At 42.9% G+C, this 12,909-nt stretch overlaps 1 protein-coding gene across 5 annotated transcripts in view; it reads left to right on the top strand.

Annotated features, from left to right (window-relative positions):
- OC90 (otoconin 90) overlaps positions 1-12,909 on the top strand; it is a 521,593-nt gene that overhangs the window by 143,131 nt on the left and 365,553 nt on the right. For all 5 annotated transcript variants that reach the window (XM_086967045.1, XM_086967044.1, XM_086967046.1 and 2 more), the window contains exon 5: positions 6,577-6,751. In XM_086967045.1, coding sequence (XP_086823171.1) covers positions 6,577-6,751 — 175 coding nt within the window. The remainder of the gene's footprint in view (positions 1-6,576; positions 6,752-12,909) is intronic.

Raw genomic sequence — 12,909 nt, 5'->3', positions numbered from 1 at the left:
TCGTCGCAACTGGGACCATAAATCATTGAATCCGGCCTACCTCCTTGACAAGAGTCAGACCGGGCGGGAGGGTTACCTGGGGGCCCTGTACAGTAAACCAACCAGGAAAAGGTATGTTGGGCCCATGGCACACACGTTTGCGATATGGCATAGGACCAACAAGTGTTTGGGATGGTCGCACAAAATCACTGAATCGATCCCTCTGTGGTCGGCGCAACAGTTGGGTTCCCTCTGTTTTCTTCAGGGTTTTGATAAATGGGAAACGATTGGGCTTTCCACGGTGGGCTACTTAGTACACAGGGGCAAGTTACTGACTTTTGCAGACCTACAATCCAAATACTCCCTCGCACCAACAGAACACTTTCAATATCTTCAAATCAAACATGCCTTTATCACTGCTATCCCGACCTCACTTCCATACCTGAGAGTTCCCCCCTAGAGGATAGACTACTGTCAGAACTTCTGCCCGAAAAGGCCATATCCCTCACCTATCGTAAGCTTTGTAACAACCTCCCAACACCTTCCGACCCCTACGAAATAAATGGGAGGAAGACCTGGGGCTTCTAGAAGAGGAGGAATGGCGGGCGGCCTTAATGTCTCCTAGGGAGTCAGCCATCAACCATAGATTCCGATTAATCCAACTGAAAGTCCTACATCGAGCCTACATGTCTGCTCTCACACTAGCTAAAATTGGCAGGCGCCCTGACACATTATGTCTCAGAGGGTGTGGCCAGCCGGGCACGTTCTATCACGTCCTATGGGACTGCCCGAGGGTGCAACAATTTTGGGAGGGAGTCTTACGTAAAATGAGGGCTTATTTGGGCAAGCCGATTCCGCTATCCTCAAAAGAGAGTGTCCTTAAATATGGGGGGCCACAGACCTGAACGAATTGGAACTACAGTGGGCAGCGCTAGCCTTCCTGTTGGCCAAACGCTCCATTTCTATGAAGTGGGGCTCCCCCGGAGAGCCCGCTGGTGGTGGGTTGGGTAGCTGAGCTGGATCGCTGCATGCTTGCTGAAAACACTGTGTACAAAATTAGAGGTTGCCCCACGAAATGGGATAGGAAATGTGGACACTGGAATAAGTTCCGGGGTGAACTGTGTGACTCTCCAACGCTTGAACTGGCAATGTCCCGGACTGGACCCAATTCTTGAAATGCTTCTCATGTTATTAATGTGACTACAATGTATATAGATTCAGATATATGCTTTCTATGTGTGACTGATTTATTGACTTTGCTTTCTTTTGAATAAAATCTTATGTTAAAAAAAAAAGAATTACAGTATCATTGTGAAAATATTACCAAAAGACTCCACACCATTTACAAAAAAATAGGGAATATTTATCTCAGTAAACCAAATGAAAAAAATCCAAAAAGTAGAACTTGAGATATGAATTTTTAAAGATTAAATACAAAAACAGTCCTTAGAAGTCACTAGCAGTCAAAAAGTAACTTAAGGTCGCGAGGGACTGGTACAAAGCCAAAGATTAGGCTGACCGTGATGGAGAGCAGGGCCCACTGAAGAAGTACCTTGTATGGACTCACTGATGGCAGAGTCCAGCAGCACCAGCAGAGTTTCAAGAAGTCTTTTGTGTCCCTGATGCTTCAAAAAACAGAAGGTAAGCCAACAAGCCCTTAGAGAATCTTGGGTTCAAGGTTGTAGAGAGCAGGTCCAGTCCCTCTCACTCCCCGGCAAGAGGCAGCAGTCAGAAGGCCTACACAGCAGAGCAGGTAGCAAGTGGTGTTCACTCCTACAGCACAGTAATCAGTAGGCCAACACATCAATGCAGTTAGCAAAGTGTCAGTCCCTCCTACAGAACAGCAGGTCTTCTTCACGGCAGAATCCCCATGATTCCGGTAGTGTTCTGATTTGGTGGCGTCAGGGGTCCAGTACCTAGATTCAAATGTGCTTTGGAAGTGAGGGAGACATCAAAGAGGCCTTTCCTGCCCTGGTTCCAGACTCATTATAGGCGGGTATGCAGCTCTTTGTGTGGAGACAGGCACAGCCATATTCAGGTTCAAGTGTCAGCTTCTCCCTCCCAATTTACCTCAGTATGCAAATGTCACATATTTTCTCCCTTTGTGTGACTGTCTAGACTAGAAGGAAAGCACAAAGCCCACTTGTCACTCAACTCAGACATGTATTCAGAGACAGGCAGAGGCACAGAAGGGTTCAAGAAAGAAAATACCAACGTTTTTCAATTATTCACAAATATATGGGCAACCCACTATACCTTTGTGGGCTTGGCTAATTAAAGTTAAACATGTAATAGTGATTACAAGTATTTGTTTTACACAAAAAACGTTTTGACTTTCTATCTCTTGTTTATGCTGTTTCACCATGACAACAAATCAATTGGAGCAGTGCATGTATCAATTAATCTGATGAAATAACTTCCAATATGCGGGTGGTACTCTTCTTTTTCAGATTCCAATTGATATATGTTGTCATAGTAAAACAACATAAATACGAGATAGATTGTCAAAACATATTGTGGTGGAAACAAATCCCTTGTAGACACTATTAACTGTTTAACTTTCTAAAAGTAGCATTTTCAGGCTTGCAATTTAAAATCCGACCACTATAAGTTGTGATTTTAAATTGTAAGTCCGGAGACACCAAACTCCAACTTTCCATGTGATCCCAAATGGAAATGACACTCAAAATTTGTTTAAGGCTATCTCAATCTTAACCTTGTAGTAGTGAAAAACACATGTAGCAGTTTTTCACTTCCAGGACATGTAATAGTCGAAAGTACACGTCCTACCTTTTAAATACATTGCACCCTGCCTATAGGGCTGACTAGGTCTTAACTTAGGGGTGATTTATTTGTATTAAAAGGGAAGGTTTGGGCCTATCACATCGGTTAACTTGCCAGGTCAAAATAGCAGTTTAAAATTGCACACATAGGCTCTGCAATGGCAGGCCTGAGCCATGTTTGAAGGGATACTGAGTGGGTGGCACAATCAGTACTGCAGGCCTACTAGTAGCGTTTAATTTACAGGCCCTATGAACATATAGTGCACTTTATTAGCAATTTATAAGTAAGTTAAATATGCCAATTGTGTATAAGCCAATGTTACAATGTTGAAAGTACAGAGCACAGGCACTTTAGCACTGGTTAGCAGTGGTAAAGTACCCAGAATCCTAAAGTCAATAACACAAACTCATCAAAAAGGGGAGGAGGAAGGCAATATGCCTGGTCCAACAAAACCATACACAATTTATGAGCCAATTATTGATTATCTTTGCACAAAGTAGGCCTTTGTCGTACATGCAAGCTACTAGGAGTTTGCAATACTTTGTAAATTCTACCAAGGTTAGCCCGTGTAACTTTTCATGATGTGATATCCTCACAAATATTGCAATGTACTGCTTTGATAGTTTTAAAGATGGACCTATAACTGCTTCTTGTATTGTCCCCAATTCACTTCACTCCGTTATCCATGAAACAAAATACTTTCCTTCTTCAAATGGTGTCAGAACCTCTTTCAGAGGGTCTTGAGACAAGCAAAAGCTACTGGCTCGACTGTGGGGGCTGAGGCATTTTATTCCTGATGCCCTGGGGCCCAATCTCATATGTGCCCTGGGCAACTGGGCCATGTACACTTTCTGCAGAACAAGTTTCCCATGGCCCTTCTGCCCTGTAGTTAGTCTTACCCACTCCTCCAGCGATTGTGATACCTTCCTTCCTCAGACATCATGGAGGTCTGCTGCTGGGGGTGAGAAGAACTATTGGCTTTATAGGGGCAGTGGCTGTTCATCCATGGCACTTCCTCTTATGACAAGGTAAGTTCCTCTGATCGTTCTCAGAGATAGGGGCATGATCGCTCAGGTTCCAATGCTTTATTTGGAGCCCGAGCACTCACAGGTCAAAATGGTGTCCCTTCTTCTCGCCATCGATGAAACGAGGTAACCTTGCTCTTCATGGCAGCTTACTTTACTTGGAACACAGGCGATGGCCTGTTTGGCCAGCAGTAATAGAATCTTCACTGTGGCGCCCTCTGCCATACGGGGTGGCCAACTGCACCCTTCACATGCGTGATGGACTGACCGGCACAGCAGTAACACACTCTTCACGGTGGCCCCCACTTGTATACAGACTCACCAACTTTACTACGTACACATGCAAAGGCCCTATTGGCACAGCAGTGATGCAATCTTCACAGCCGCCCCCTCTGGTATACAGTATTCATGATGACTTTAGGCTGCACACAGGCGACAGCCCAATAGGTGGAGCAATGGCTAACTTCACAGCAAACCCTTCTGGCATCCAGGGTCACTGACCGGAATCTACACATGGGTGATAGACCAATTGGTGCAGCAGCTGCTTCTTCACACCTTGCAATGGGTATCCACTTGCCAGGATTCCTTAATGGGTCTCACTTCCCACCAGCGCTTTCATCTTCTTCACAGGACAGATTGTTCTTGCCAAGCAGCCAGGTGCTGGTGCTCCAGGCTGTAAGGTAACTGGTGTTGGATTTCCCTGGGTGATGTCTCCACACCCAGCTGGGAGAGTGCCAATCCTTAGCCCCCAGCCCTAGTCACAGGTAAAATTCTTTCAGAGCTTCTCCTCCTCACAAATTCCGACCGGCTGCTTGACAGTTGACAATTTTGGGGGCCTCAATCTCTTCCTCGTATAGACCATTTTCAGAAACCAAATGTGATTTAGGATCTAGGGCCTGATTACGAGTTTGGCAGACATGTTTACTCCATCACAAACATGACGGATGTCCCTTCCACTCAGTTCCAATTACATTACATACTATGGAACCTCTGATATGGTGTACAAGATATATTTGTGATGAAGTATTCCATCCGCCAAACTTGTAATCAGGCCATTAGTCTTTGAAGTTTTTTGGGGTGTCTGCTTCCTTTTGGAGTTTCCTCCGGTTAGACCTGGATGGCCCAAAATGGATCCCAGAATCTTCCATTGATTGTATCACTCATAGGCACACATACACCCAGCACACACGTACAACTACACACACCAAACAGCGCTACATACTGACTTTATGTAGTCCAAATTTGAGTTAAGCCGGCAACAGCAGAAGATTACATGAGTGGGCCTGTAGGCCTCACTCCAGTAACAGGTAAAAAGACCTGTTTACTCCTACAGATAACTGCATGTATACTGCTCATGATACTTAACTCCTGGTAATGGCATAACCTTTCAGCATCATGAGGGTAGAGATTTGGTTTACACTTCATGTACACCAATGCAACAATCCCTGAGGGAAGTCTATGTCATGGCACACACACAATCCGTGTTCGCGGATTACAACAAACTCAGCACCAGGGTTCCAATTATCTTTGCAGCTGGGGCACTCAGAGCAGGGTTACTGGTCTATCACCACGTGAGGGACTTTTGCATCCCAACAAATGTTATTCCAGATAATTCCTGAAACAACATTGTTCTTCAAATCAAAAATAGTGAAGACTTTTTGGTAGGTGCTGATTAGTAGTAGCTTAAAACTTTACTATTCTAAAATTAAAAAAATATCTGATTGCCACTCAGTGGTCTATTCCCTCTTTTATGCTGTAGCTGCCAAAGGCGCGGAGATACTCCTTCGGGAGTCGAGTCCAGCGCGGTATAAACTCGCAAATAAATAAAAAAAATAGTAGGGGCTACAAGTTTTTCAATAAAATTCTATCTCTAGCCACACTATTTTTTTATCTTCACTATGCTTCTTCATTTTCAGTGATCACTACACTTAACAAACTCATGTTTATGGTCACGATAATAAGAACATTATTAAGTTTCTCTTAATTTATTTCAAAGATAGGTCTGGAGACTAAGGCCCTGATTACGAGTCTCGTGGTCCAAGGACCACCAACCTGGCCAGGGCCCGGCCCCTGCTGCACTGGCGGTCCGACAGCCCCATTTGAGTTGGGCAGTTGGACCGCCCTGATACTGCCACCGCTGCTTGGAAACAGACATTCCCTGTCACTGTTAAGGCGGTTTGAGGCTGCAATATGCTTGGCGGTGCATGTAATGAGTTTCCTCTCCACCGGCGGTGTCATGGAGGTACCTCCTTCATGAATGCCTTGACAGAGAGAAAAGATAAGGGGCCCTACAGTGCCCCCAGTACATCCTCGGCATGTGGATGCACACAGGGGGCATAACATGTGCCCCCCTCTGTGCATGCACACCATTTCCTTAACAGCATTGACCTGCAAGTCCATGCCGTGCAGGACAATTATTCTGCAGTCCCATTGCAGTGCCTCTTTCAAAAGCACCGCTACCTTTGAAAGAGGCACTTCCACGGGACCGCCACGCCGCCTGCCCGCCAGACCACTTTAAATCATAATCTGGTGGGCAGGCGGCAGCAAGTCTCGGCTATGCGGGGGCGTGGGGGTGGCATAATCCCTGCTCCCACACTGCCAAAATTCGTAATCAGGCCCTAAGTAGTTGACAGTGTAATCTCATTAACCGAATAGCAAGACTTATTCTCTTTTATTATATGCAGATAATGTGTTAATCTATGAATAACTTAAAACAATAAATGTTAACTATCAGATAAAGATCACTCATAAACCTTTATAATAAATTGTTTTATGTCTTTCCTCCTAGATTGCTTGGGATCACACTTCACGTGGCTACAGTCAGTATTTACCAATTTTCCTGCTCTGCTTAATTTTGTGAATAAATTAAAATGTGTAACAGGACTTTGTCCAAAAGATCTGGATGACTACGGCTGTACTTGCAGATTTGAAATGGAGGGACTTCCTATAGATGCCACCGACAGGTAAACTTTCCATTGCATCAATGCCTGTTTGCTTTCATATTTATTTTGGCTTTTATTGGATCATTGTCTAACAAATAACTTGTTTCACAATGTAGATTGATCCAGAGAACAGTGGGGACGTTATGCTCCTAAACGTTCACGTTTATGAAATGTGCAAAAGTATTTGTTAGTATGTCTCCCCTCTGACAAAACTGTATCTCAGTTAGCGCTTCTAAAATATTTGCTAGAATATTTGCTCTGTAGCAAAAATATGCCCATTGTTCAGATATTTGCTCATCTGATGCAACTGTACTTGACTACAATTGGCTCCTGCAAAACACTATTGTGTGTGCATACTTACACCTCAAAACTCCCAATTACATTATTTTACATCATACACAGGTTACCAATAATCCCTGCAAGCACACTCCTACCTGTTTAATACATATGTCCACTCAAAACTCACAAACTGAAATCTACTTTGCAACCAATCTTATCTTTTTCTTTTATGCTCACCATCTCACACCCTGCACAGACACACTATGCCAGCATACCAGATTTCCTAACCAGCAGCATGAGATAGTTTCTTCATCGCCTGACTTCCAATCACATTGTCACCAATCTTTGATGAGCTCATCCCAGGAGGTTCCATCATCCTATTTCAACCTGCCCCCTATGAAACTGACGGTGGCCTTTCCATCATCCACAAACTCAATCTCGTAGTCACTTTATGATGCACTTTGAGAAGCCTCTTAGTCTCAGAACAAATATCTCACTCCTCCTAACTACATGCATCATTCCAAATTATCTATCAAACCCTGGAATTTACAAACTCTTCATAGAAATGTTCTCTTCATCTTCTCGGTCTACATCTCTTTCACGCACAATACCCTCTTGGGGTATTTTAGCCTCCTTGATGCTTAAAACACTAAAACCACAAGAAACATCTAAATGGGATAACCTCACTCTACCATCCCTCCACATAAGAGCACATACCCACATTCATGATCTTACACTAGATGTCACAAACTCCCTTTTCTCTTACGCCTAGACAGATAACTTTGATTTACTCTTTTAACCCGTTGCCTGCTGATGACGGAGCATCAGCTGTGGTGGCGCTGTGCTGATGATGGAGCAGTTCTGTCATGGCCCGCCCGACGCTCCTGCGCGGCGCAAATTCCGCGCCTGCGCTGAGCGTTCTATTGAGCGGGCGGGGCCATGACGGAACCGCTCCGTCATAAGCACAGCGCAACCGACGCTGGTGACGGAGCGGTTCCGTCACCAGCATGCGCCCGCCGCTCTCCCACCCCGCCCCCTTAGCACTGCGGCGGAATAGCCGCCGCAGTGAAGGGGTTAATAAATCACTCCCAAACCTCTGTACAGAAGAGAAACCCACATCTCTGACTATCAGAATCCAATTCTTCATTTTTGTCCTCATTGCATGACAGGGTTGCCTAACTGCCTTCCATATCAGTCACTTAGATGACATTGAAACCATCCTAGACACATTAAATTCAACTCTTGAACTCTCACTGACGCCCACATAGCTCTCTGGACCATATATGCAAAAGACAAGCCTGATGCCTCGTGCTACACCCATGACTGGAGCTCAGCCGCAAAGTTAGAAAAGACCAAGTGCTGACCCAGAGTCACCCTAGTGCTCCAAACTGCATGCTTAGTCCATTGGCATTCCAATCAGAATGTCAACCATGCCAAAATCTCACTAAGGCATCACAGAAAGGCTGAAGTGGAGAACGAAAGGAAGGCACTATATAGTGTGCGAGCCGCTGCTACTTCCCATCATTCCTCACAAAACAGAGGTAGAAACTAGCGTCAATAACATCCTAACAAACTATAATGATCTTCTTAGCATTCTCTGATTCTGCTAAGGAGCATCATATTTCCCTACTGTATGGTAGAATGCTAAGAATGATGTATCCCTGAAATTAAATAGGACAGCATTTTAATGTTGAAGAAGATTAGCTATTGTCATAAAGGAGCTTTTTCTTGTGAGTGATGGCCCTGAAGAAGCAGTGTCTCCCACAAAACATTTGTTGGCTGCTATCCCCGACACTGACTGATATTATTGAAACAGTCTTGGCTGCCATTAAGAAACTTGAAGGCTACTTTATGTGTCTGTTCATACAGATGGTATCAATCAACGGATATATGATTTTCTTAAATAAGTCAAAACCTTGTTTGGTGCATAGATTGTTGTATTTGAAATAATTAAAATGCATTGTTAAAAGAGAAGATTAGTGGGATAATACATTATTTTTGATGGCACATTATATCTCCAGAATGTTTGGATATTTGATCATTTGGTGTTTTATTTGAATCCTTCCTGTAAACTTTAGAGCTTTTAAATTACTGCTCAAGAAATCTTGACTTTCATCAAGAACTACCCTTCTTCTTATGTGTCTGGAACAAAAGGCATATCAGTGGATGTGATAAAGGTCAGCCCCATGGAGCAGAGCTTTATTCTGAATTTAAACTTTACTAGCATTTATAACGTTGAAATTGTTATATACCTTCTAAAAATCCCGTTTATTAATGGGCTATTGTTTCTGATCCTAGGAGATATCATCTAATCATTATATTTGACACAGACAGCAAGGTTTTTGCTAAGCTATTACTGTACTGAGCAATGAACTGAACTTTAGAACAGAATTTGCTTAAGTTCTCACAAACTGGTTTTCGGGCTAACTGTTTCACAGTTGATTAATTAATGACCTTGTTAAGCTAAAAAGAAGTAGTAAGAGCTTTGTGCTATCACTTATTCTACTGCTTTTGATGAAGTGTACAGGAACTGTTGTCTGGCCAAATTGCATTCATAGGGATCACTTGTGCTTTACTTCAATTCCCGGTCAATCTACACTCTCAAACTTCGGTACATGTTAAGCTGTCAAATGAGAGACAACTTCCTCTCAAATCTTTTGACCTGCAAGATTATTGGGACCAGCCGGACGCCGTATCTTCAAAGTTAGCTGACACTAGAGTTAGCCCCCTTCTATATGCTTGATGACTTGACCATTTTATCTCTAATGCAGGTGGCCTTACAAAAACAGCTTGGTTGCAAGCAAAAATACAATAAGCTTAACGGTTTAAAATTTAAAGTTATACAAAACCAAGATAATGTCCTTCAGCTGTTCCAAACCCGCTTTTAAATGGACGATTGACTCTTGTCTCATTGAATATGTCACTAATTATCCTCACATGAAAGTTATCATCATTCTTTTATGTTTTACACAGTATACTGTAAAGCGCTCTGATACCCTCGTGGGTCACGTTCGCGCTATATAAAACTTTACAAATAAATAAATAAAATTAATTGATCATATCTTAAATTGGAATTTTCCTTTCTCTAAATTAACTTCTGGAATGAGGGCATATTTAACACGATTAAGCATGTTTCTGAATTGCAAATTAATTCCAGCATTATTATATTCCTCTACTGTATTCACTTATGAATTTTTTTTAAATCTTGATAACATTTTTATCGTCAACTTTCCTGTTTGAGATCCTTAACTCCTCATTGCTGTTTACATTCCCTATTTGGTATCCTAAGATATCATTAAAATGATTTTTTCTACATGTAGCAGTGTTTGAGCTGATGGTTCACTGAAAGTAATGATTCATAGGAGGCATTTGGTCATATAGGTATGTCTCAATCATTTATTGATACCTGTATAAGCAGAATTCTTGCAGACTATTCGCTCTTCAGTCTTCAAATTGTTACATAAGTGACCATCGTTTAATATAAGCAAGCTTTTAAAACTTATTTAAGAAGACCATTTTCAAATTATCTTACTTTCACATAAGTATTCTAATTACGTCCAGCAGACTTAGGGCCAGATTTAGAGTTTGGCACATGGGATACTCCGTCACAAACGTGATGGATATTCCATCCACCGTATTACAATGTCACTATATCTAACGGTACTTGTAATATGGCAGAGACAATATCCTTCATGTTTATGACAGAGTAACCTGTCCCCCGAACTCCAAATTAGGCCCTTATTCTCCTATGATACAGTCTTATCCAGATTCAATAATTTTATCAAGAACTAAAAATAATTTTTTACAGTTAAGACGATCACACATTCTAATACTTTAGATTGAAGGCTCACAGTGAAATTTAGAAAAGAATAACACATGTTGTTGTTTATGCCTTGGTGCAGATGCATCTTTAGAAGATATATGTTTTGTTCACATTTTTACAAAAACCTATTTACATCCATTCTTTAGGGAGACTGACTATAGAATAAATTGTGCAGTTACTGTGTTCCCAGATTTTGTTAACTTTTTTTGATTACCCGGTTTTGGACTTTTTGCTGTGGATGAGTCATCACATGTATCCCACCCACTGTAATAACATGGTAAACGGACTGTGCATACTTACCGTCACTGTCCACCTTTTAAGATAAGGTTACTGTAATGCAGTATAGGTAAGCAGCACCTGGTTGGTTATAGAATTGTAGTGTGACTAAAGTGGGAAATATGGCTATAAATCCCTAAATACACATATTTTAACCGAACCACAGCGTTACTAATGTGGGACTTTCCATAAGTTTTCATTTTCCCTCTGCCTGATCAGCTTAAACAATTTATAGGCATTCCCACGATTATCGATTGCTTTATATGTATAATGAAGTATATTGTGTGTTGTATTGCTTTGTATAGTTTGTTTTAGGGATATTATTGTTTAAAAAAAATTGTACTTGTGATGTACTTTCATGTTTATTTTTATCAAAACCGAATAAAGAATTAATATATATTTATATATTTTTATCGGGCACTCATAGGTAAAGTCAGTATGGTTTACTGTTATGTCTGCGGTGACACTTTTTATACACATGGGGAAATCTGCCTTAGAGTATAGTTTCGCTCCCCATTGACCTACACAAGTCCAGCAAGATATCAAAATTGGGTAAAAAGTGTGCACCAATTCAAATATGCAATTCCCAATCAGATATGTTTACATGGTCTGGGTCGTCCAGAATGTTCATATTTCTCTGGCTCTACTCAACCTCAGGATCAGAGCCCACGCCTTTGTCACCCTGCTGCACCAAGTTGATTTACTCTGATCCCCAGCTGAAGGAACAACGTCCTCTGCACACAAATAGAGTAATCAACACGGTTTCCCTCAGCTCCTGAGGAGGTAGGGATATGGAAGAAGATCTGCAACTGTTATTAGCAGTCATACTGACAGCGCAGGATCACGGAACCTAGGAAACCCAGAGAACTTTAGCTAACAGGAGACTCCTCTTTCAAGTTTTGATGGGAAAGACCCTGGCAGTGGTGTTGGCTGGAGGCAGAGCTGAGGCTCCCAGAAGAGATGTGACCACTGACTTCTGGAAAGCGCACACCTTGAACTGTCCTAACATGATGTGTAGGAGGGTTGGGACAAGGGTGGAGAGGTGATGTGGCTTCTAGAACCTTCCCCCCCATTTAAAAACTCAACGCACAAGGGAGAGAGAGTTCTTTTTACTGGAACTTAATGGCAGCAGCAGCCACGGACATCTGGAAGGACGAGCCCCCTTATGACCTAAAGGACTAAGGACTCTTTCCACAGTTGATAACCCGGAGACTAGTGGATCACTCAAAGGCCTAGTTTGGATGGCCCCCTTAAGCCCCAGGAGGACTAGTTGGAGGGAGATTTGAACTTCAGCGTCCCAAAAGGAGGAGAGGATCGTCAGAGGCCAAGAAAAAGAGAAAGCTGGCACAGGGAGGCAAGGGAACCAGCTCCCTGCAACTTACACCACCTTGGAGGCCAGGGGGCCTGCAGGAACTGCTCCTGGTGGAGAGAGCTAGCCATCAGGAGTAAAATGTACACATGATAATCCAATTCATTCCAATGTGGGATGAGTTACGGCCTTTTTAGGTCTGGTGACCTTTGACCTTTTTCATGTGGAGCTGCGCTGCAAGAGCTGAAATTCCCCCGGGGTGGGCCAGGGCCTGGGTGTCGGAGCAATCTCATCAGTTATTTATGAGCTCGGGGTGAGTGTGTGGCGTCCCCTACTCAGACCTTTCAAGTTCCTGGGACCCGAACCCCCAGCCTGGTTTCTGACTAAGTGGGTTGGTGACTTCATCTCCAGTCCCCCACTCAGAAACAAGAGGGGAAGTACTGTTGTGCACCCCCCCAAGAAAAAAGGAAGGGGCATAGTCACCTTCTCCAG

The sequence above is a fragment of the Lissotriton vulgaris genome, chromosome 4_1, assembly GCF_964263255.1.
Source record: "Lissotriton vulgaris chromosome 4_1, aLisVul1.2, whole genome shotgun sequence".
NCBI lineage: Eukaryota > Metazoa > Chordata > Amphibia > Caudata > Salamandridae > Lissotriton > Lissotriton vulgaris.
This window is presented reverse-complemented; position numbering and strand designations above follow the sequence as displayed.